The sequence below is a fragment of the Dipodomys merriami genome, unplaced genomic scaffold, assembly GCF_024711535.1.
Source record: "Dipodomys merriami isolate MVZ:Mamm:240054 unplaced genomic scaffold, mDipMer1.0.p SCAF_1038, whole genome shotgun sequence".
NCBI classification, from domain to species: domain Eukaryota; kingdom Metazoa; phylum Chordata; class Mammalia; order Rodentia; family Heteromyidae; genus Dipodomys; species Dipodomys merriami.
The window spans coordinates 71,533-94,196 of NW_027202314.1; the positions used below are offsets into that span (position 1 = coordinate 71,533).

The 22,664-nt window shown below is 42.8% G+C and overlaps 1 protein-coding gene across 6 annotated transcripts in view; it reads left to right on the forward strand.

Moving 5' to 3' along the window:
• LOC138810491 (F-box only protein 25) overlaps positions 1-21,473 on the forward strand; it is a 30,160-nt gene extending 8,687 nt beyond the window's left edge. For 3 of the 6 annotated variants that reach the window (XM_069997690.1, XM_069997682.1, XM_069997698.1), the window contains exons 4-11: positions 543-592; positions 3,131-3,223; positions 5,967-6,060; positions 8,042-8,226; positions 11,982-12,164; positions 15,907-16,050; positions 19,590-19,616; positions 20,295-21,473. In XM_069997690.1, coding sequence (XP_069853791.1) covers positions 543-592; positions 3,131-3,223; positions 5,967-6,060; positions 8,042-8,226; positions 11,982-12,164; positions 15,907-16,050; positions 19,590-19,616; positions 20,295-20,384 — 866 coding nt within the window. In that variant the 3' untranslated portion in view covers positions 20,385-21,473. The remainder of the gene's footprint in view (positions 1-542; positions 593-3,130; positions 3,224-5,966; positions 6,061-8,041; positions 8,227-11,981; positions 12,165-15,906; positions 16,051-19,589; positions 19,617-20,294) is intronic. The other 3 variants (XM_069997707.1, XM_069997725.1, XM_069997717.1) reach the window with 3 other exon arrangements.
• The last annotated feature ends 1,191 nt before the right edge of the window (positions 21,474-22,664 follow it).

Below are 22,664 nucleotides of genomic sequence, written 5' to 3' on the forward strand. Positions count from 1 at the left end.
CTTAAAGGGATTTCAACTCAACCTGTCAATTTATGAGCATGGTGCATTTTGAACAGGGTCATTCCTTCCATTGTTCTCCCCATCTCTCCCAACTACAAAGGACATGGTGTTTTCTTTCTTTCTTTCTTTTTTTTTTATTGGCCGGTCATGGGGCCTGAACTCTGGGGCTGAGCACTGTCCCTCAGCTCTTCAGTTCAAATCTAGCGCTCTACCACTTGAACCACAGCGCCACTTCTGGCTTTTTCTGCTTATGTGGTACTGAGGACTCAAACCCAGGGCCTCATGCATGCAAGGCAAGCACTCTGCCACTGAGCCACCTTCCCAGCCCCGTGGTGTTTTCTTAAATTATTCTTTTCATGTGGAAGTATGGCAACTCTTCTTTACTGATATCAGGAAACAAGGCATTTCTTTTTACTAAGTAAAATCATCTCTCACAGATAACATGTCATAATTTTATTAGCTTATCCAGTTATTAAAATTCCTTTAAATTTTCATTTTGAAATAATTTGTCATGCTTTAAAAGTAGCTCACTTTTATTCTAGGTTTTTATCGTGAAAAATGGATCTATGTCCATAAAGAAAGCACAAAAGAAGTAAGTGATATTTTAAATAAGAGTATGTTTAAATAATAGTATACTGTATTGTTTCTGTTGATTATGTCATGTTAAATCATTTCTTTTACAGTATCAAATCTGATTCACATTGTAACAGATAAATACATGTTAAGAACTTTTGAAGCAATGAGTACAATCACGATGGGCGTGTGTTTGAGTATGTGTTGTGTATGTTGTTTGTGTATGTGTACTGTATGCTGTTGATCTTTGAGGTGTGATGTGTATGGCACTGTATGGTATTTGTGGTACATGGTATCTGTAGTGTGTTTATATAGGGGTTCGTGCATATGTGCTATGTGATGTGTGTGGCACGTGCATGTATATGGTGCATGGTATGTGCATAGGTGTGACGTAGTATGTTATATATGTGTGTGGTTAGCGGCATATGCATACATATGGTGTATGATGTGTATTTTATATGTATAGTGTGTTTGTATATGATGTGCATGTGTATGTGGTATGTGTTTTGTGTGTAGTATGGGCACATGTGTGATATTTGTGAATATCTGCCATGTGTGTGATAGGCATATATGTGGTATTTGTTAGATGTCTGTGTTTAGCCTGTGCTAGGTGCATACTTATGGCATGTATAGGTATCCAGTATAGAGTGTATATGATATGTTTGTATATATGTATATGAGCAATGTTTATGGCATGTGTTATACATGTATATGCACTGAAGGACCCCCATACATCTCTGAGTCAGCAGGTCTTTACACCAAGTGTGCATTCCTAGGAGGTTGATGTGTATCAGTTAGCATAGCTGGAGATGCGGTTGGTAAGGATTTTCTTCACTTGGTATCATGTATTTGGGGGGTATGTCATGTGTTTTGGAGCATCTTTGAGCCCATCATTTCCTATGGAGGTGGGCTATATGAAACCTTGTTGAGGTTGGACCTGCCTACAGAGCAGTTTGAACTATCTCTATCATTGATTGCCCACCTGCTTAAAGCACTTTTTTTTTTTTTTTGATCAGTCATACAGCCTGAATTTGTGCCTGGGCACTGTCTCTCAGCCTAAGGCTAGCACTCTACTACTTGAGCCACAGTGCCACTTCCGGCCTTTTCTGCTTATGTGGTGCTGAGGAATTGAACCCAGGGCCTCATGCATGCAAGGCAAGCGCTCACCTACCACTGAGCCACCTTCCCAGCCCTTAAAGCACTCTTTTGATAGCTTTGGTCAACAAACCACTCTGTTACCCAATTCTGTATTTGGAATCAAGGAAGCCCAATTCTTTTTATTATAGCTGTGAAATTTCACATTTGCTCTGTTTCAGAGCAGTTGGGGAAAATAACTTCAGGATAGGGTAGGGTAAGTTACACATTCCAGGAACTCTGATCCTTGACATAAACTTTTAAGGCACCATTGAAAGACCAACAAAACAGTGTGTAAAGAAACAATAAGCAAAGCTTGAGCTTATAAAAGACTGTTTGCTACTTCATCTATTTTATGTTGCCACACAGATTGTCCGGTATAAACGAAATGAGGAATTTGTTGGATAACTGAAGAAATGTCCCATAAATCCTTGGGACAGAGTACTGATGGCCTCAGAAAAATCCTAGAACTAGTACTGGTTGTTGCCAAGTCTGCATTCCATCAGAACCCTCCTGCTTGCACCTGATATAGATCAGCTGGCCAAGGAAGGCAGACACATTTGAGTGATACACTCTGATCAGATCCAGTTCTCATTGTTAGATGGTGCCTACCTTCACTCTCAGAGAAGAAGAAATTAAAGAAATTACCTCAGTGTCCTTTGCTTCCCCCCAGATCCAGAAACACCCTGCACATAGCAGTTGCTTAGTTAATGTGTATGTTGATGCTTCATGGGAGTACATGATGTGTGCACAAATTAGGACTGTTCTTGAGTTTGGACATTAAGACCAGGCAGGTCTCCCTAGTTTCTTCATGGAGGTCAGCAGATCACTGCCACCCTTCTTTCCCTGGTCAGCTCTACTCATCTGTTTGAAATTTAAGGAATCATCTATTTTGGCTTCTGTTGATTGTCCTTCAGCTTATCTGTCCCTTCAACTCTACCTAGAATATCTGTTTATCAAGTGAAGTATTTCAGGTTCAGAAGGTGGGTTCTGAGCCTGAAGTGAACTCTGCACAAACTGGTTACAGAACAGGAGTCTGTTGTGGAAGGTTGCACAGCACATGGGAGACCAGGGAAAACACTGTTTCATCTTGGATCCTTGGGCTTGTGCCTTTCATTACTAGCTATAGTACAGACCCTCTGAAGGGAAATTCTACGCCAGTACATAGAATACCAGCATTCGTGGCCTGGTGTTCACTCTACATCAACTCCAGCAGAAGAAGCACAACTTGGAATACTTCTCTTTGTCTTCCATCAGCAGTAGTATAAAAAAGTCAGTGTCCCATGTCTCATTTACACGTAAATAGCTGAATTCTAGTAATCTTCAGACTAGAAAAGGGTGCCCTTTGTCAGACCTCTGAGAAGTGTTCAGATAGCCTACCTGACATCACTGTCAACTTCAAGTCTCCCCCACTTCCTTTCAGAGGCACGGCTACTGTACCCTGGGAGAAGCCTTCAACCGGCTGGACTTCTCCAGTGCAATTCAGGATATCCGGAGGTTCACTTATGTGGTCAGAGTAAGTATTTTATTCAAAAACAGCTTTGAAGACTCTTGAAAAATGTTTGAAGGTTACAATGTGAGGCATTAAGAATGCTCTTGGCAGCTATAGAGAGGCTACTTGTTTGCTATATAGTTAAACAAGAAACAAATGAAAAGGAACACTGAGGAAGCATGTAGAAGTTGGGGTTTGTGGACACTGGTATGTATGTTGGATCACAGACCTCCAGGAGAGTGAGCGCTTGGGCTCTGCAGGACTTGAAGGTACCACCTCCAGTCTTCCTGACTCACAATATCATGTGGTCTTTCTCTGAATTTTCACATGCGTTATCACTGAGGATGACCTTTATTTCATAGAGAAAGAGGAAGGCAGTAGAGAAAAGTTGTTGTATTCTCAAAAACACCTTGCGGCATTAACTTTTATAAGGAAATGTCTATCTTGGGCTACATTCAAAAGGAAAAGATTGTCACCAAGGGTTCCACTTACTATTTGCTTTTGTTCTCATGGAGAATATTCACTATATCTCACTGACCTCACTCTATTAAAGGTAAAAGACAAGTAGTGGTTTTCCAAATTTACTTTGTTTCTAATGGTGTTTGATATACTGGGAATACTTTCTCTTAATGTTTACAGGCATTTGTAATGTTGCTAGTCAGACAAAGATGTGGGGATAAGTAGCTGTTGGCCTTGCTGGTTTTGATATATGATGTGATTCCACACAGTACTCACGGGTGTCTGGGGAAATAATACCATGGCTCCTCACATCTGCCTACACAGAGCTGCTATAGGCTGCTTCCTCCTGGAGAAGGTTACAATGTCTCTGTAGGTACCTCCTTTCTAGAAATAGAACTGAGACTTCACTCTGACTAGTTGAAATGTTTGGAGTTAATAGCTAGGGAAGATTCAGGCCTTCCTACTACTTCTTCACCATGTCTTTGCTGGTTGAGACCACACTTCAGTGCCTTTTCAGTGTTGGTTCTTGATCATCTGTCTACAGAAAAGGATTTGATTCTTAAGAAGGGTAGAGGAAGCCGCTCCTGGCAGTCTCCAGACCTCTACCTTCTTGCTTACTGAGTAGAAGGTCCAGGCAGCCATTGCTTTGGAGAGACCAGGCCACTTTTTTACCAATTCTAGTCAGCTGAACTACATCAGGATTTTTGTTTTACCTGTATACTGCACAGTTATTATTTGTTAAGTAGTTTTTCTTCAAATTGACTTTAAAACAGAAATGACTACCTTAGCTTCATCTTAAACTATAATATTTCTAGTAGCTGTAGAATGATAACTGTGTCGTTTCCTAAAATTGGCACATGTTAGGGGTGAAAGCATTTAAGAATTATAAATTTTGTGTACCTTAATTTTGGTTATTTAGAAAATTAGCTCATCTTAGGAAGTGGCACTGTGACTCATGTGATAGAACACTAGCCTTGAGCTAAATAGCTGAGGGACAGCACCCAGGCCCAGAGTTAAAAAAAACTCACAGAAAATTAGCTCATCTTAAGTGTGTCCTAGCTGGGCGCTGGTGGTTCATGCCTGTAATCCTAGCTGTTCAGGAGGCTGAGATCTGAGGATTGTGATTCAAAGCCACCCTGGGCAGGAAAGCCCATAAGACTCTATCTCCAATAAACCACTAGAAAACTGGAAGTGACGCTGTGGCTCAAGCGATAGAGCACTCACCTTGAGCTGAAGAGCACGGGGACAGTGCCCAAGCCCAGAGTTCAAGCCCCATGACAGACAAAAAAAAAAAAAAAGTGTGTTCTCTACTGCCTGTAGATGGTCCAGGACCCATTATATCCAGTGTCAGTCAGTCAGGTACTCCAGACCCCTGTAGATGGTCCAGGACACATATCCAGTGTCAGTCAGTCAGGTACTCCAGACCCCTGTAGATGGTCCAGGACACATATCCAGTGTCAGTCAGTCAGGTGCTCCAGACCCCTGTAGATGGTCCAGGACACATATCCAGTGTCAGTCAGTCAGGTACTCCAGAGTGGTGTGGTTTGGTTAGCACCTAGCCCTCCTTGCAACATCTACTTGTGGTTTTTCCCTTGGGTCCTTCTGAAGTTGAGTTGGTTATTCTTGTCTTCATTCTAAGTTTTTGAAGGTATTTTATTAGAGTATTTCAGTTGTAGCTGGGCACTTATAGCTCTAGCCTGTAATCCTACACAGGAGGCTGGAGTCTAAAGATCACAGTTTGAAGCCAGCCTGGGCAGGAAAATCTGTGAGACTCTTCAATTAACCACCAAAAAGCCAGAAGTGGAGCTGTGGCTCGAGTGGTACAGTGCTAGCCTTGAGCAAAAGAGACTCAGGGAAAGAACTGAGGCTGTGTGTGTGTGTGTGTGTGTGTGTGTGTGTGTGTGTGTGTGTGTGTGTGTGTGTGTGTGTGTGTGTGTGTGTGTGTGTGTGTGTGTGTGTGTGTGTGTGTGTGTGTGTTAGTGTGATAAAGGGGTTTCATTATCACAAAGCCTGTTTTACTTTTCTGTAATCCATTTATTTCTTTTCTGGGCTTTACCACAAGATTTTACATGTGCATATATTATATTTCAATCACATTGACCTCTTTTCCTATCTCTTTCCTTAGCAAACTAACTACAGCTCTATTTAGAAGTGAGTTTCTTTACTCCACCTTTTAATGTAGATTCAGTGTATTTGAATATTAATATTCAGCCATCATTCTTTTTCCCTCTCTCATTTCTCCTTATCCCCCAAACATAGCAAATGGGTTTACAGACTGCTTACCTTTTTCTTTGATCTGTTCTTTAAGCTATTGCAGCTCATTGCAAAATCCCAGTTAACTTCATTGAGTGGTGTGGCACAGAAGAATTACTTCAACATTTTGGATAAAATCGTTCAAAAGGGTAAGGTGATCACTAGAATGTTTACTACTTTAAATATTTGGAAATTTGGATTCTCCTTCTTTCCCCTCTTTCCCTCCCTGTATAGATGCAGTCAAGAATAATAATGTGAGTTCTGTGACAACAACGTGCAGAAAGATGGATCTTCCATCTCCAGACTCTTCATGTGTCTGCTGTTCACCTTTGTTCTTCTTCTTTTTTTTTTTTTTTGGTCCCGTTGTGGGGCCTGAACTCTGGGCCTGGGCGCTGTCCCTCAGCTCTTCAGCTCAAGACTAGCGCTCTACCACTTGAGCCACAGCGCCACTTCCGGCTTTTTTTATTTTTGCTTATGTGGTGCTGAGGAATTGAACCCAGGGCCTCATGCATGCAAGGCAAGCGCTCTACCACTGAGCCACCTTCCCAGCCCCTGCTGTTCACCTTTGCATGCAGAGGGTTCACCATGATAGGAGAGGGAGCCAATTCCAGAGACACCCAGTCCTAAAAAGTCATTTTACCAGTTTCACTTAATGCAGCTAGTTAGTTCCATACTTTGCAAGATCATGGCTTATTTATTTAAACATCAAGTAAACTAATTATTTAATGTAGCCCAGTGATGGAAGTTTATGCCTATAATTTCAGCTACTTGTGAGGATGAGATCTGGAGAAATGCCACTTGAGGCCAGCCTGGGTAGAAAAGTCTGAGATATTCTACCTCCAAAATAACCAACCAAAAGCATGAATGGAGACACTAGTGGCTCAAGTGATAGAGCACCAGCTGGGCTATCAAGGCATGCAAGTGCAAGGCCCTGGATTCAAGTTCTGGTACTGCCAAAAGAAAAAGAAGAAAATTACGTAATAAGCTTGCATTAATTAACACATAGCTATTAGTAAAGGAAACTAAAATTTGCACAATTAGCTTACACACATAGACAGTTTTAGAATGTATAAACCATTTAAATGTATTCTCTTACCGATTTATAAAAGAATAGTTTTATTGTTAAAGGTCATAGAGTTCATAAGCAATGCAGATCAAGATAATGATAACTGTCATTGTGAAGATTAAAAGGTATTTGTGACTTAAAAAATTATTCTCTTGGCTGGGAAGGTGGTTCAGTGGTAGAGTGCTTGCCTTGCATGCATGAGGCCCTGGGTTCGATTTCTTAGGACCACATAAACAGAAAAAGCTGGAAGTGACACTGTGGCTCAAGTAGTAGAGCGTTAGCCTTGAGCTGAAGAGCTCAGGAACAGCACCCAGGCCCAGACTTCAAGCACCAAGACTGACCAAAAAAAAAAAAAAAAAATACTCTCTTTATGACAAGTTCATAAGAAAACATGCACTTAACACATTTAAAGGAAAAACTGTAGATCCAACTGAAATTTACTAGCAAGTAAAATTAAAGTTTTATAATTTCTCATCATTATTTGTAAAACCTAAAAAATAATACCACTTTTGGGTTGTAGTGAAATTAGATCCTTCTTTTTCATTGGGGTAAAATAGATATAACTCAGGGCTGGGAAGGTGGCTCAGTGGTAGAGTGCTTGCCTTGCATGCATGATGTCCTGGGTTCAATTCCTCAGCATCACATAAGCAGAAAAAGCCGAAAGTGGCTCTGTGGCTCAAGTGGTAGAGCGCTAGCCTTGAGCTGAAGAGCTGAGGGACAGCGCCTAGGTCCAGAGTTCAGGCCTCACAAGAGACCAAAAAAAAAAAAAAAAAGATACAACTCTTATTTACCTCCCTTTTTAAAACTTTATTATTATTATTATTATTATTTATTATTATTATTATTATTATTATTGGCAATCCTGGGATTTGAATTTAAGGCCTCGGACTTAATATGAAAATGCTGTACCACTTGAGCTATACTTCAGCCCAAAATGTATCATTATCATAAAAATGTGTCATAATTCCCTTTTTAATATTCCATTATATGTAGGGATAGCATTATGTTCATCCATCAGTGGACACTTGTGAAACTCTTTCAATCCACATTTTTCTTTATTCCAGTTCTTGATGACCACCAGAATCCTCGCCTAATAAAAGACCTTCTCCAAGACCTGAGCTCTACCCTCTGCATCCTTGTAAGAGGGGTAGGAAAGTCAGTGTTAGTGGGAAACATCAATATTTGGATTTGCCGCTTAGAAACTGTTCTTAGCTGGCAGCAACAGCTACAGAATCTTCAGATGACGAAGGTATGGATTTCTTGCATTAAAAAAAATATATTTTATTTTCAGTCAGCATGTAATAACTTCTACATGCCTAGAGGGTACAGTGTGATTCTTCAGTATACAATGTATAATATGAGAGGATAATTAGCATGTCCATCAACTTAAACATTCATCAGTACTTTGTGTTAGGTACATTCAGAATCCTATATTGTCTTTTTTAAATACTAAATTAATATCAGCCATAGTTTTACTACTATACCATGCAGAGTTAGTAGTTACTCCTACATCCAGCTGCACCTTGGACTCCATCAAACATCCTGCTTCTTCCCTCTTTCTCCACACCCTCTCCAGGTGCTTAGAACCACTATTCTGCTCTGTACTTTGGAATCATCTTTTTAGCTTCTGTATAAGTGGGATAGTGCTCTATGTGTCTTTCTGACTTCTCTCACTTAATATAAAACCAAAAGTAATTCTGAGTAAAAAAGAACACTGCTGTGGGGGTTATCATAACACCAGACTTGAAATTAAACCATAGAGCCATAGTAACCAAAACAAGTTGATACAGGCACAAAAATAGACCTAAAGATCAATGGAGCAGTATAGAACACTCAGTAATAAAACCACACGTCCACAGCCAGCTAATTTTGGAATACTTTTCCAAAAATTTGCAATGGAGAAAAGACAGTTTCTTCAATAAATAATTCTGGGAGAACTGAAGTAGACTCTACTAGCAAGAGACTGAAACTGAACCCCTATCTCTCACCCTGTACAAAAATCAACTCCAGTATTTTCACAATAAAAAAAAAATCAACTCCAGATGGATCGAAGAACTTGAAGTAAACCTGAAACCTTAAATATAAAACCTAATAGAGAGAAATGTAGAGAATACCCTAGAAGTCAAAGCACAGGTAAATAGTTTCCAAATAAGACTCCAGTTGCCCAGAGAGTAGTAGCAAGAATGAGAGTAATCAAATTAAAGAATTTTTATACAGTAGCCATCACCATAACCAAGAGACAGCACGCAATGGGAGAAAGTCCTCACCAGCTATTAAACAGATAAAGGATAAATATCCACATTATACCAAAAGCTCAAAAAATAAATCCAGTTACTAAATGGACAATCACCAGGTAGTTGCAGTGCTCAGTGTACTGTGTGTGGAACTCTTCTCCACTCAAGAGCTTCAAAAGGAATTCCAGCTGTTGAACCAGTCTTGTGTGAGTGGCAAGCTCTAATGAAGAGCAATCGCAGCTTCTGCTGTGATCTTATCAGATGAATATAGGCTTGAAAGCATGTCTACATGCTCTAGGAAGACCTTCCTTAAGCAGGGTGGTGGTAGGAAGGGGATAAAGAGGACAACCCTATACGCATGAACTAAGTATTGGTTATATGAAGTGGCAATGGGTGTGAACTAAGTATAGGCGAGGTTAATGGGACGGTAGAATGAGGTGTGTGGGGAAAAAATAGTAAATGTTAGCCTAGAGATGGGGAAAGTAAAGTGAGGAGAGTTGAGTAGGCGCAACACACGTGCACGCACACACACAAATGAACATCTAAGCAACAGAAATGACAAAGTAAAACAAGGGGGAAAAATGAGCAAGACTCAAAGCAATTGCACCAAAAAGTAAAAATGATGTTTATATTCAAAGTCTACTTGTAGATAAAAGGAAAGGCATAAGTGGGGAAGGAGATAATATGATTTGAAAGAGACTATTAAAAGTCAGGTTTAGGATTCATAGAGAGAGAGATAGGTAGGAATTTTCCATGGTGCTCATATACTACTTACCCAAGAGACTGCTTTAGTTCTGGATGCGAGGGGTTTTTCCCATCAGCAGATCTTACATTGAGTCAGGACAAGCCCTTCATGGTTGCAGCTGGTGTCTCTATTGGTTAACACTACAGGGTACCAAGGCAGCTTCACAGCCTGTTTTCTGGAGAGGCTGCCTTTAATGACAGATTGTCCTGGAATCTTTGAACTGCCTCTTCATTTTTTTCTACTGTACAAACTATGGCCACCAACCTAAGGTAGCTGAGTCTCAGGCATGTACTGGTCTTACTGAGGTGCCACCATCTAGGGGTCTCTGCTGTCTGATTAGAGAAGGACTCCCAATCCTCCATCCGGGCGCTGCCTCCCAGCTTCTGACTTTTAAGTTGGCAGTGTAGCTTCCATAGCTTTAACTTTTCTGCTGGTCCATGTTGGACCTTCTGCTCTCTCTTTACACACCTCTTTTAACTGATTTATACCCAAGTTCTTTGGCAGAGTGTCCTGTGAAATGTTAAGTGGTGACTGTGCCTGGTCTCAGGGCTCAAGTTGAGGGCTCTGTCATTCTCTGGGATACAGGAGGACACGGAATGTCTTAGTTCTCCAGGGCAGCCTCACAGCAGATCAACCACTGCCCCCTAGGCTCCTGTGCTAGGGACAAGGCTTGTCGCTTGCATGTGCTTTTCCTTCAGCCAAAGACGGCAGTCGCTCACCGGGACCATCTCATTTTACGTGGTGTTACCCCCGTTTTGTTCCGCTTCCCAGAGAGCCAGGAGCCAGCTCCAAATTCCTTGCAGCTTTTCTTCTGTTGTGATTGTGTTTTCTGCTGCCTCCTCTGTGGGTTCTCCTTTCTTCTACTCTTTCCTCAGAATCTGGTCTCTTTTGTGTCACTGGATTCTTTTTCATAGTGTCAAAGGGACAGTTATTTCGTATCCACCATCTTGCTCTACCTCCTTAATCAGTGGAAGTTCTTCATCCCCTGTTTTTACTGTAGATATATAGGGTTATTTCTGGGCTCACTATTCTATCCTATATGTGGCCTATGGACTATGCTGTTTTGTTACTGCTTTGATTCAACTTGGGACCTTACTCGGCCTCACAACTCTTTTGTTGTCCTGGAGCAGTCAACCTTCTGTAGAACAACCATTTGTTCTCTGGCCCCCATGAGGAAGGAATAGTTTATATGGCTGAAATCATGTCCATCAGAGGCTAGAAGGCAGGGAAGTGCTGGTGTAGTAGCATGTGTAGTCTCAGGTTTGTGAGCTGAATGGGGATGGAGATAGAACTGTATACCTTATAGCTGCGATTAACCGTGAGACACAGATACTTCAGAAGTGCTGGGAGCAGCTCTTACTGCACCCTGTGATGGATGTGTTACTGGTAACCATGTCACTGTGTGCACGTGAGTCAGATGTACTTCTGTGCACCGTAAGTACATACAGCTTGTGTCAGCTAAGACAATAAAAATAAGGATAAAACATGAACATACATAAAATGAGTAAGTATGAAATATAAACTACTTAAATTGGTAACTATGTATGTGAGAATATTTAAAGATTACAATTAAAAGTAGATATGAGTACAGCGGGAAGGACCTTGAAGATGGACCCTCCACCCTCCATTGGGCTGAAGCATGGTAGTCATGCTGTCCTGTATGTGGTAGTGAGGCTGGATTGGAGGCTCTTGCGTTGGCACAGAGTGCCGCATCCCATGACCCTCACCTCACTCACCACATGTCTTCATTGCCTTCACAAAGCATGTCTGTTTTCAGCATCAGCTGCAAATTTTAGAGCCCACCATATTCCATGTATTTTCCTAAACACAGTAGCACAGCTTTTACCCCTTGCATTGGAGTGGAGGGAGCATGTGTGCAGGTGTTCAGCCTTCCAGTCTTGGGCAAGTTGCCATGTGTGTGAAACCCTTGCGGTCAGGGTGCTTTACCGTAGCAACACTGTGAAGTGTCTGTTCCAGCCTGGCCATCAGGCGTCTGAGTGATATGCTGCCTGTGTTTCCTTTCAGCAGGTGAATACTGGCCTGACACTTAGTGACCTGCCCTTGCACATGCTAAACAACATCTTGTACCGCTTCTCAGATGGGTGGGACATTGTCACCCTGGGCCAGGTAACACCTACCCTGTACATGCTCAGTGAGGACAGGAGGCTGTGGAAGAAGCTGTGTCAGTACCACTTCGCTGAAAAGCAGGTGAGTCCCTTCCAGTGCTCTTGGGTGCAGAGCTGGCGGGTCTCACGAATGCTCGGGATGGGTGAGTGCTTCATCTCCAGAGGCACAGAGCAGTCCTATACTGCTGAGGTTGCTTAGTTCTCTCTTTTCTTTTCTAAAAGTTGCAAAGCACACTTTTCATAATCAGAAACAACTGTGATTCTAAAAATAGCCTAGAACCAATTAGCACAACCGGAATGGGGTCCTGTCCCACCTCCTAGTGACAGGATGGCCTGGGTTCCTTTACCTGACAGGTTAATTCCAGCTCTGTTCTCTCTGCCTGATGTGGTCCTGGAATAGCCCGGCTCTGCCCCCTTGGCAACAGTACCATTTCCAGTATCCTCCAGAGCGCGTGTTGCCCACTGGTGACTCTCCTCCACACAGAGAAGCTGATATTCTTGTTCTTCCTACTTGTTTGCAGAGCCTGACATCCCTGACCACGGTTAGGGCGAGGGAGGGCAGATGGCATGTCCTATACGTCATGGTGAGCATGACCACGGACAGGCGTAGACACAAGGAGAGAGTACTCTTTGTATGAAGAGGGGAATGAGTTAGAGGCTGAACCATGCCAAGGATCCTTGTCCTCAATCTAGTGACCTCAAGAAAGATCGCAAAGCATTTGGAACATTGTGCAACTTTTTTAAAATTTTTATTTTTCATTGTTACAAAGCTGATGTATAGGGGGGGGGGGGGTTTACAGGTACATAACTCGGCTTATTTCCTTTTAGAAAGTGTCACCCTTCCTTTCCTCCCTCTCTCCCAGTTTATCCCTCCATTGTGCAACGTTTTAAAAACCCTCTGATGCTGCCTGAAGAGTAGACTGTCAGAAGCTCAAGGTGGATCACTGTGTACGGTGGTGGACGAGGCATTGTTCACAGGGCCAGCTAGGAAGACCGGGAGGAGCAGTGGGATCTGCCCAGGGAAAGTAGGTGGGAAGAGGGTCCCAGGCAGAGATAGCAGGAGACATCTCCTAACAGCCAGAGGCTGTGGGTGAGAGCTCAGGGAGAAGAGAAGGGCCCCGTCCCAGGGATGGACACAGCTGATGGGGCTTTGAGAAGCTAAGACCTGAAGACTGCTAAGTGAGCTTGTAAGGGAGAATGAAAAGAATTAGGCTACTCATCTGAGCAGGAAATAACTTTCCAAATCACTCCTGGACATGTGAGCCATGCTTTCTCCCCACATCCTGTCCCAGTGTCTGGTAACCATTTTTCTATCCTCTATCTCTCTGAGATCAACTGCATTAAATTCTAGATTGGTATTGGAAGTGGTGGATGCTATGAATAATTATCTCTCGGAGGGAGGGATTAGAACTGAGGAAAGGAGAATGAGTGAAAGTCTGTCTGGGCTGGGCTCTGGTTATCATGTATGCCTGGAACCTCCCTTCCAAGGTCATTCACAGGGAGAAGAGCCAGGGCTTTGGCTGATGTGCTGAGCCTAGGCTGGACTGTATATGAAGTGCTGGCAGATGTCAAACTCCAGTGGCATAAGGGTGTCTACTGATACCTGTGAAGTTCTAAAACTCCTTGCAGGCACACTTGAAAGAACCTAAATACTTGTTATGCACCAATGTTTAATGTCCAACTAGAAGTTAGGTTACAAGTTGGAATTAGCAATTACAGGTACATACTTTTGGTGCATATTTTTTGAATGAACTACAAAATAGCATTCAAAAGATAATAATCACCCTGAAAAAAATAAGCATCTTAGAATCAGTTTCCATGAAATGGCACAGGTTAGGCAGCCTCTCCCAGTGAAAGCGCAGTGCCATCCACAGTCTAAAGTGACACTGGAGGACAAGGCCAACAAGGCACTGATTCAGCTCCTGGTGTGGCCATGAGATTCCATTTCAGAAAGACCACAAATAAGGGTTAGGAGAAAATCATTGACGGAGAACAATGAGGAGGCACAGAATTAGGAGAAATAACAAGGCATAGTTGCTCTTGTGTCTAAGAACTAACGTCGCAACAGTGCTCGAAGGATATAGACGTTTCTACAACATAGCCTTCTTTTTTCTTTTTCTTTCTTTCTTTCTTTCTTTCTTTCTTTCTTTCTTTCTTTCTTTCTTTCTTTCTTTCTTTCTTTCTTTCTTTTTTTTTTTTTTTTGTATAGTCTAAGACTGGGACTGGCCAGGGGCCGGTGGCTCACGCCTGTCATCCTAGCTACTCAGGAGGCTGAGATTGAGGATCGTGGTTCAAAGCCAGCCCGGGCAGGAAAGTCCGTGAGACTCTTATCTCCAATAAACCACTAGAAAACTGGAAGTGGTGTTGTGGCTCAAGCAGTAGAGTGCTCGCCTTGAGCTGAAGAGCTGAGGGACAGCGCCCAAGCCCAGAGTTCAAACGCTACAACCGACCAAAAAAAAGACTGGGACTAGAACTCAGTGCCCAGCACTTTTACTTATTGGCTAGTGCTCTGCCAACTGAGCCACACCTCCAATCCCAGGTCCTCTCTGTTTTTCAACTATCCTCTTTTAAAAGCTTATTTGAAACAAGAATTCCTCATTGACTACATCAGAATTTCCCAACAAAGTCATCACAGGGCATGACTGAGTATGAGTGATAGTTTTTAATAATAAAAGCAAAACACTCTGCAGCAGCAAACCTCATCAGAGGCATCATTTTGCAAATAAGAAAGCTATGAAAATGGTTTGTTCTCTATGTGCAACATACACATGTGATTTACCCAGCTGTGTGCTTTGCTGTCCCGTCACAAGGCTTTTGTGCAGCTCACTACAGCCAAGTTTGGGACATGATTATTTCCTTACAAGGAAATCCATACCCTTTCCCGGCCCTAGCAGCTCTTGGTCTACTTTCCATCTCTGGATAGCTTTGGTCTGGATGTTTGACATGAGCCAAATGATAAACACCACTTACAGTTTTATGACTGGCATGTTCCCTTAGCATAATGTCCTTCAGGATGGATGTGGTAATAAGGATAACTCCATTCCTTTTAGGGCTAAATGAAATTTTACTGTATGGGTAAGCTGTGTTTCATTTTTCCATTCACCAGCGATTAGGCATCTGGTTTGCTTTCGCTTTGCTTCTACCTGTTAGGATTATTGTTGCGGGAACATGGGTTGATAAGCTTGTGAATAGATGCATTTTATTTTCTCTCAGGTGGGTTCCTAGGCCTAGAGATGTTGGTTAAATTGTAACTATGTTTAGCCTTTGGATGAATGGCAGACAGTTTCCCACCGCGGCTACACCATTTTGTCCTCTCCCAGCAGTACAAGGTCCCAGTTCTCTATGCCCTCCCCTGCATTGTATTGTATTGTCTGACCTTTCTGATTGCAGCCACCCTCATGGTACAGAGTGGCATCTCGGCACTCTCCCTAACAACCAAAGTGGCATCTCGGCATCCTTTCTGGCAGACTGATGTCTTCTCATGAGTTCATTAGCTGTGTCTGTGTCTTCTTAGGAGAAATGTCTTTTCAAGCGCATTGTTCATTACATAGTTTACACAAATCCTTCATCAAGCATAGGATACCTGTTATAGTAAGTATAACAGTATTACAGAGCCAAGTCTTCAGATCTGTTTCCCAGCTGCTTGCTATCATACAAATATTCCAAGATTTATTTCACTTGTCCCTTATTGACTTAATACAAGTAAGTTTAATTACAAATAACAAATGCTTCATGCACTACACTGTCCTAAAAACAAAAACTAAGTACCTAGTATGTATTCTGAAAATTATCTTCTGATTCTAAACAGAATTTTGTTTCTTTAGTTTTGTAGACATTTGATCCTTTCAGAAAAAGGTCATATTGAATGGAAGTTGATGTATTTTACACTTCAAAAATACTACCCAACTAAAGAGCAGTATGGAGACACTTTGCATTTCTGTCGGCACTGCAGCATTCTCTTTTGGAAGGTAATGCTTTTAAATAACTCTTGGAATTAGCGGATTGGAATATGGTGAAACACACTTTTCACTTCTATTTCACATGGAAAGGTAAAGGTAAGAATGGGAAACACTATTTGTAATGAGAAACTTAGATACATTGTACCAAATCTTAGGAAAGGGAACAGGGGCCCATAAAAGTGCATACTTGTGCTTTGGGTCAGCAGTGAAAAAACCTCAATGCTGTGCTCCCCATTGTAAACATGGGTACCAAGAGACATGAAAGGACTGTCTGCTCCTGGGCAGAGTTCTGGAGCCACACACCCTGTTCTGTCACAAGAGGAAGATTCATTTCCTCATCTTCACATGCTTGGCCTCTGGTAACCCATCTGGAAGACTGGTCTGTCATATAAAAGGGCCAGGATAAGCCTTGATCCTCTTTTTCTCAAAGCCAAGGGTCATAAGGAAACATCGTCTTGAAACACTTACCTCATTTAGGGGATTAAAATAAGACCTTGGCACTGGAGGATCACATCTGTAATCCTAGCTACTCAGGCAGGTGTGATCTGAGAATCAAGTTTCAAAACCAGCCCAAGGAGACAAACCCCTGAGATTCTTATCTCTAATTAACCAGCAAAAAACCCCAGAAGTGGAGGTGTGGCTCAGATGGTAGAGCATCCTTGAAGGAAAAAGCCAAGCAGGAGTTAGAGGCCCTTTGTGGAAGCCCCAGTACCAACACACACACACACACCACTTTACCAGTGCTATCATTACTCATTTGTAAGGTTGACACTTTAGTGGAAAACTTAATCTTTAGCAGTGTCCTTCTCCCTATCACTTGTTATGTTTCTGACCTCACCACCCACCTCTGTCTCTGATGATCACACACTTTCCGTAGTCACAGGGAACCAGGGGGCCAGTTGGTAGACAATTCATGTTGTGGGCACATCGATAATGAATGTACCTGGAATCTATTCCACAGTTTGCCTGACATTTGAGACCTCACTATGGGAGAAATGTTGGGTGAGATGCTCTGTACCTGAACTGTACCCGAAAGTCCCCTTCATTGCTGCCCCAAGCCTAGAGGAGGCTCAGTTTCTCAAGGAGCCTCAACTTCTAGGTTTGGGGACATGAAGCTTTTGCCAAGTAGAAAGCATAAGATATGTTTATCTTCAGTTGTTTAGTTTGCGTTACATTGTTCCTTATTTGTCATCTAATGGGTCGTAAGGCAAACTATAGATTATTAGAAATGAGACAAGAGCTTTTAATTCTTTTCAAACTTCAGTATAACAGTGAGACTTTTATTTTTAGACTCCAAAGCAGATAGCTTAAGATACTGAGGTTTTCTTGTATTATTTTATCAGTACCAGAGTTAGGCAGCGTTAAGATAGTAGCTGCTGGTACCTCCAGCAGAAAATAGCTTAGGAAGACCATTTCTTATGACTGATTTACTGTTTTGTGTCGATGTGTGGCCATTTTCTTTCTCAAAATGTTTTAGTTATGTGAAACGTCTTTACAGCAGTACAACTGTTCTTCAGAATGCTCTCTCTTGACTAGGAACGTCTTCTGTCCAAATTAATTCTGAGTGCTTGTGGTGATGGATAGATGCACGGAGATGGACTTCCTCCTCTCCTTATCTTAGTCATGGGGCTCAAACACAGATAGATGGCCAGGCTCTGGTGGCTCACGCTTGTCATCCTAGCTACTCAGGAAGCTGAGATCTGAGGATCACGGTTCAAAGCCAGCCGGGTCAGGAAAGTCCGTGAGCCTCTTATCTCCAATAAACCACTAGAAAACCAGAAGTGGTGCAGTGGCTCAAGCTGTAGAGCACTCGCCTTGAGCTGAAGAGCACAGGGATAGCGCCCAGGCCCAGAGTTCAAGCTGCACAACCACCCCCTCCCCCAACACACACACACACACACACACAGGTGCCTATAGACAGAAGAGGTTCCGTGTGTGGAGCCAGGTCCCACCCACTGTGGTATCCATTTCCTTGGGACTAGGCTACTTTCAGAAAATACATCCAGGACTGTTATTTCTCTGAATCATTCAAGGCCCTGAGAACCACAGGACATGTCTTCTGCTGTAGAGCCAAGTAGATGATATACTGTAATGTCTAGATTAAATGAATACTTTCAAGCACATTGTTTTATACTGTAGAGATATTAAAAGTAATGGTATTTTCATGGGGAAAAATGTTGTTGATGTGATAGAAAACTTTCAATTTTGTATGCGATGTAAACATTTTTCTTGGAACAATTCCCAAGAATATTAAAGTGCTCTATCTGCTAAGTAAAAAAACACAAGCACATACTTTCTCCTCAGTTTTTGTGTTGCTTGGCAGTATAAGAATGTGTTGCTTAAGTCTCCTGGAATATTTAAGCTCTGATTTTTTTAAATAGAGATGTTGTTTTGCTCTTTCCAGAAGAATCAGCCTGAAAATTCTTGTATTTAGTGGCCCATTATATGATCATGTTTATAAAAATCCAAATCCTTCCTAATGAAGAGTGGCAGGTGGTCAAGGTCACAGAGCGTCCACTTGGCTCTGCTTCTTCACCCACCAGCCTTCCAGAGGCTCAGTACCTTCTGTTTTAAGTGTAGAGAAGATTACTTTCCTACCTTAACTCCTGTACTGTTCGGCTACTCCCTTCTACCGCATTATGACCCATGATGCTCACCAAGGCCAGCAGCCTGTCTAGAAAGCACAGACTTGAGTCTCAAGCCCAAGCCATCAAAGCCTCCTAACCCCTGGAGATGATGTGGTGGGCTTCAGAACAGTATCTAGTATGCCTTCCAATGAATAGTGGTGGACCAAAAGGCTGTAGGCTAATCAGGAATTAGGATAATTAGGCAGTGGGGGAGAGGTAGCTAGTTCTCACCTGAGCCCAGGTGGGGGCAGGAGACCAGTGTGTTCTGCACCATCTCGGCTTGTACCAGGTCTGTGGTTGCCACATTTGACAGTGCCACCCTGTCCTTGTGGGGCACCTTCCTCTGCTCCCAGGCTGGTTTTTATTTGTTTCAGCTTTACAGTATTGGAGCGATCATTGTTAACTGTCTACCTGCCTCTAAATACCAGGTCTGTGGGCCCCACCCAGGTCACTGGGCACTGTAAGAGTCAGTGTGCGCATGTTTCCACCCTAATCCTTGGTCTCCAACTATACAAAACCGGGTAAACTAAGGAAGCCAGGACTAAGACGTAGCATTTCCACGCCCCTTTCTTGTCTTAGCCGTTCAGTCGCTAAAAGAGAGGGCTGGGGACCTAGCAGTGATCCTGAGGCCGTGTGGGTGTCGGGAGCCAGTGTGGCTTCCTCAGTTGTCTATTTGAGAAACTTAGAGGAAATGGAAATATTTCTTCTGATGTCTTCAAGTCATAAAGCATTTGGTTGGGGTGTCTGGTGGTGACGTGTGTTTTCATTCTGCCAGACTTAGTTTCCTGGTATTTAGTTATTTTCACAGACAATATACCTCAAACCTAAAAACCTAACTACATCTGGCTCTTTCTAATGGTGATTTTCCCTTTTTCCTCCACTGGCTGCATTACTTGCTGACTCTTTCTTCACGATCTCAAGGACTACCATCTTGCTTGGTTGTTCAAGGTACTTCCTTTTGCCATGCATGCTGTTCTACCTTGTGCACTGCCCTCACCCTGAAGATCACAGGCTTGCATAGGTCTCAGTGCCCACTGGCGATGGCACACTTGTCCCTGAAAGCTGACCTGGGAGTCACACCGCCTCAGTGTGGTCTGGAGGAGGCCACAGACAGCATAGCCCACTTACCCTCCTGAAATGGTGTCAGTTCTTTCCATAAAATGTGTTTTGTTTTGTTCCTCGTCACTGCTATAAAAATATCGTTTCTGCTCCTTAATTTTTGTAACTGCCACCAGCTCCCTTGCCACCTACTTTAGGAGCAGTGCTTATGGGGTCCCATCTGCCCTGTCTCTAGACAGGTCCCACACCCATTCCCTGGGCCTGTGCAACAAAGGAAACCAGGTTATCTGGGACCAGGAGGCAGGATGCAGAGGGGCGGGCTCTTGGGATCCAGATACCAGCAGCTCCTGCATTCCACATAGGCTGACTCCTAATGCTGCCTCCTGTCCCACCGAGCGGGTCCCTGGGGGCTCCTGAACACTGGGGCTGCCCTTGTAACTGTTCCCAGCCCAGGCATCTGTGTAGTGTAAGGCCAGGGTCCACTGAATGAATTGCTGATGATCTCTCTGGAAACTTGGCTGATAGTGGTGACAACGCACCCTAACCTGCCTTTTTTCCTCCCCGCAGGACTCGGGCCACCCCTGCACTGCTGCTGACCCTGACAGCTGCTTCACGCCTGTGTCCCCACAGCACTTCATCGACCTCTTCAAGTTCTAACAGCCACCCTCAGCCCTGTTGTCGTCTCTGAACTTGTACCTTGTGTTTGCTGTGCATAGCTTGTAGTAAGTGTTCTCTGTGACCAAAAGCAACGGTGGAGCCTGTGTCTAGCAGCATCTTTGAGGCCTGTACTTCTAGAAAGAACCAGAAAGAAAATGGGGAATGTCCCTCAGCAACTGTACAGTAAAATCGCACTGTTGTATGCTTCCATCTTTCAAGAATTGAGACACTGCAAACTGTTTGTACTTTCTGAAAACTTTTCTTCTAAGCATAGTAAAATTTGCAATTTTGTATATTTATAGGTATGGATCAGAAAAAGATTTTTGGATTTTCAGCCCCACATTCTGTGCTGAACTGACCCAGACAACCAAGAATATGCTTCCTAATTGTCAAGTGAGGATATCCCATCCTGAAGTAAAGTAGATGGAGAACTAAACAATTAACCTTGTAAATACATTGTGCAGAATATTTATTTTTCCTAAGGTATATTTTCACAGCTTCATTAGCTGTACCCACATATGCCCTCTCTGTGCTCAAAACAAATGTAGGGAAATGGGGGCATGTTCCAGTCACTTGGCTTGCAGATGACTGCGCCATCCATAGTCAGCAGTGTTTGGTCTCTGTCCCTTCCAGGTGCCTCTGCCCTTGACTGGGCTGTGAAGCCCAAACCACAGTACACCCTCTGCCAAGGAATGGGGAGCAGTCTAGGAATGTCTAGGCCTGACTTGTGTAGGAAACACAGTAAACCATGTTTATCTGCTGATTCAGCTTCATCAGGTATGAATCTTGATGAAAAATGTGTTGTCCTTAAAATGTTATTTTATTTTTAAATAGTGCATGTCCATTTTAGAAAAATTTGAAAATAAAGTTGTATAAGATACAATTAAAATCACACTTATTTCTATCACACAGAGATAGTATGCTTGCTAGAAAGGATATGAAAAACTATCCCTCAGCTGCCATTACATATGTATACTTTCATTTTTAACCAGGTGGGAAGACCTAACCATCACTACTTTAATATTTTCTTCTAAGAATATTAAATTTTGTAGCCACATATCTATAAATAAATATGAGAAATATTTTGGATTTTCAGCCTCACATTTTGTGCAGACCTGACATAATGGCCACGGCCAGCTCCTTATTGTCAAATGAGTCACAACACACACACCAGACCTCCACTTGTGCATGGGACTCAGTTTTTCATAAAACCAGAAGCTTCATGTCTGCAGTTTGATAACTAGGAGAATTTGCCTGGATCTTAAACACCACTTGAAAATATGGTTGCAAATACTCTTCCCTGTCAGAGGAGCCTCAGCGGGCAAGTGACTTGGCTTTTCTGACTGTCTGTCAGTGGCCGAGGAGTGCCACACACGTTCAGGCTGCATGGTGCTGTTTCAGTAAGTGGGGACTTATTGTGAGGGCTTATTGTGAGGTTTAACATGCTGTCTTGAATGGCTCTCAGTAATTTTATGCATCTTTGCTTTCTTTCTTTCTTTTTTTGTTTTTGGCGGTTGTGGCACTTGAACTCTGGGCCTGGGCACTGTCCCTTGGCTCTTCAGCTCAAAGCTAGTGTTCTACCACTTGAGCCACAGCGCCACTTCAGGCTTTTTTTTTTCTTTCTGTTTATGTGGTACTGAGGAATCAAACCTAGAGCTTCATGCATGCGAGGTAACCACTCTACCACTGAGCCACCTTCTCAGCCCCTGTCTGCTTTTAGTATTGTCTTTAAAAGTTAGCTACTCAGGAGGCTAAGATCTGAGGATTGTGGCTCAAAGCCAGTCTGGGCAGGAAAGTCCTTAGGACTCATTTCCAATAAACTGCCAAAAAGCCAGAAATGGCATTGTGGTTCAAGTGGTAGGGTGCTAGGCCTAAGAAAAAAAGCCCTGAGTTCAGGCCCCGGGACTGGCACACATACATACAGAATCCTATTAACCTCCTGAAATTTCTGTTCTGTCTCCTAAGTAGTCATAACCTTATTGTCCGATGCTATTCGTCTGTGCTGTGCAGTCACAACTGCTCTAATTTGTAGAAACAAGATTCAGAGGGGAAAAAAATACTGACAGTATAGGGAGGGTTCCAGTCACATCATTCCATTCCATAGGCACATCTTCAGAGTCCAGCAGCTCCAACAAATCCTGTGTGTTGGTGTGCTTCTACAGGTGAGCATCAGTTACACGTGTGAGAAGGCTTACTTTGTTGCCTGCAAAAGCCAGAGAGAGGTGGGAGCAGAGGCTTTTAAAATTCAGGCAGCACTGGAACATTGGGGGCTGTTTACAC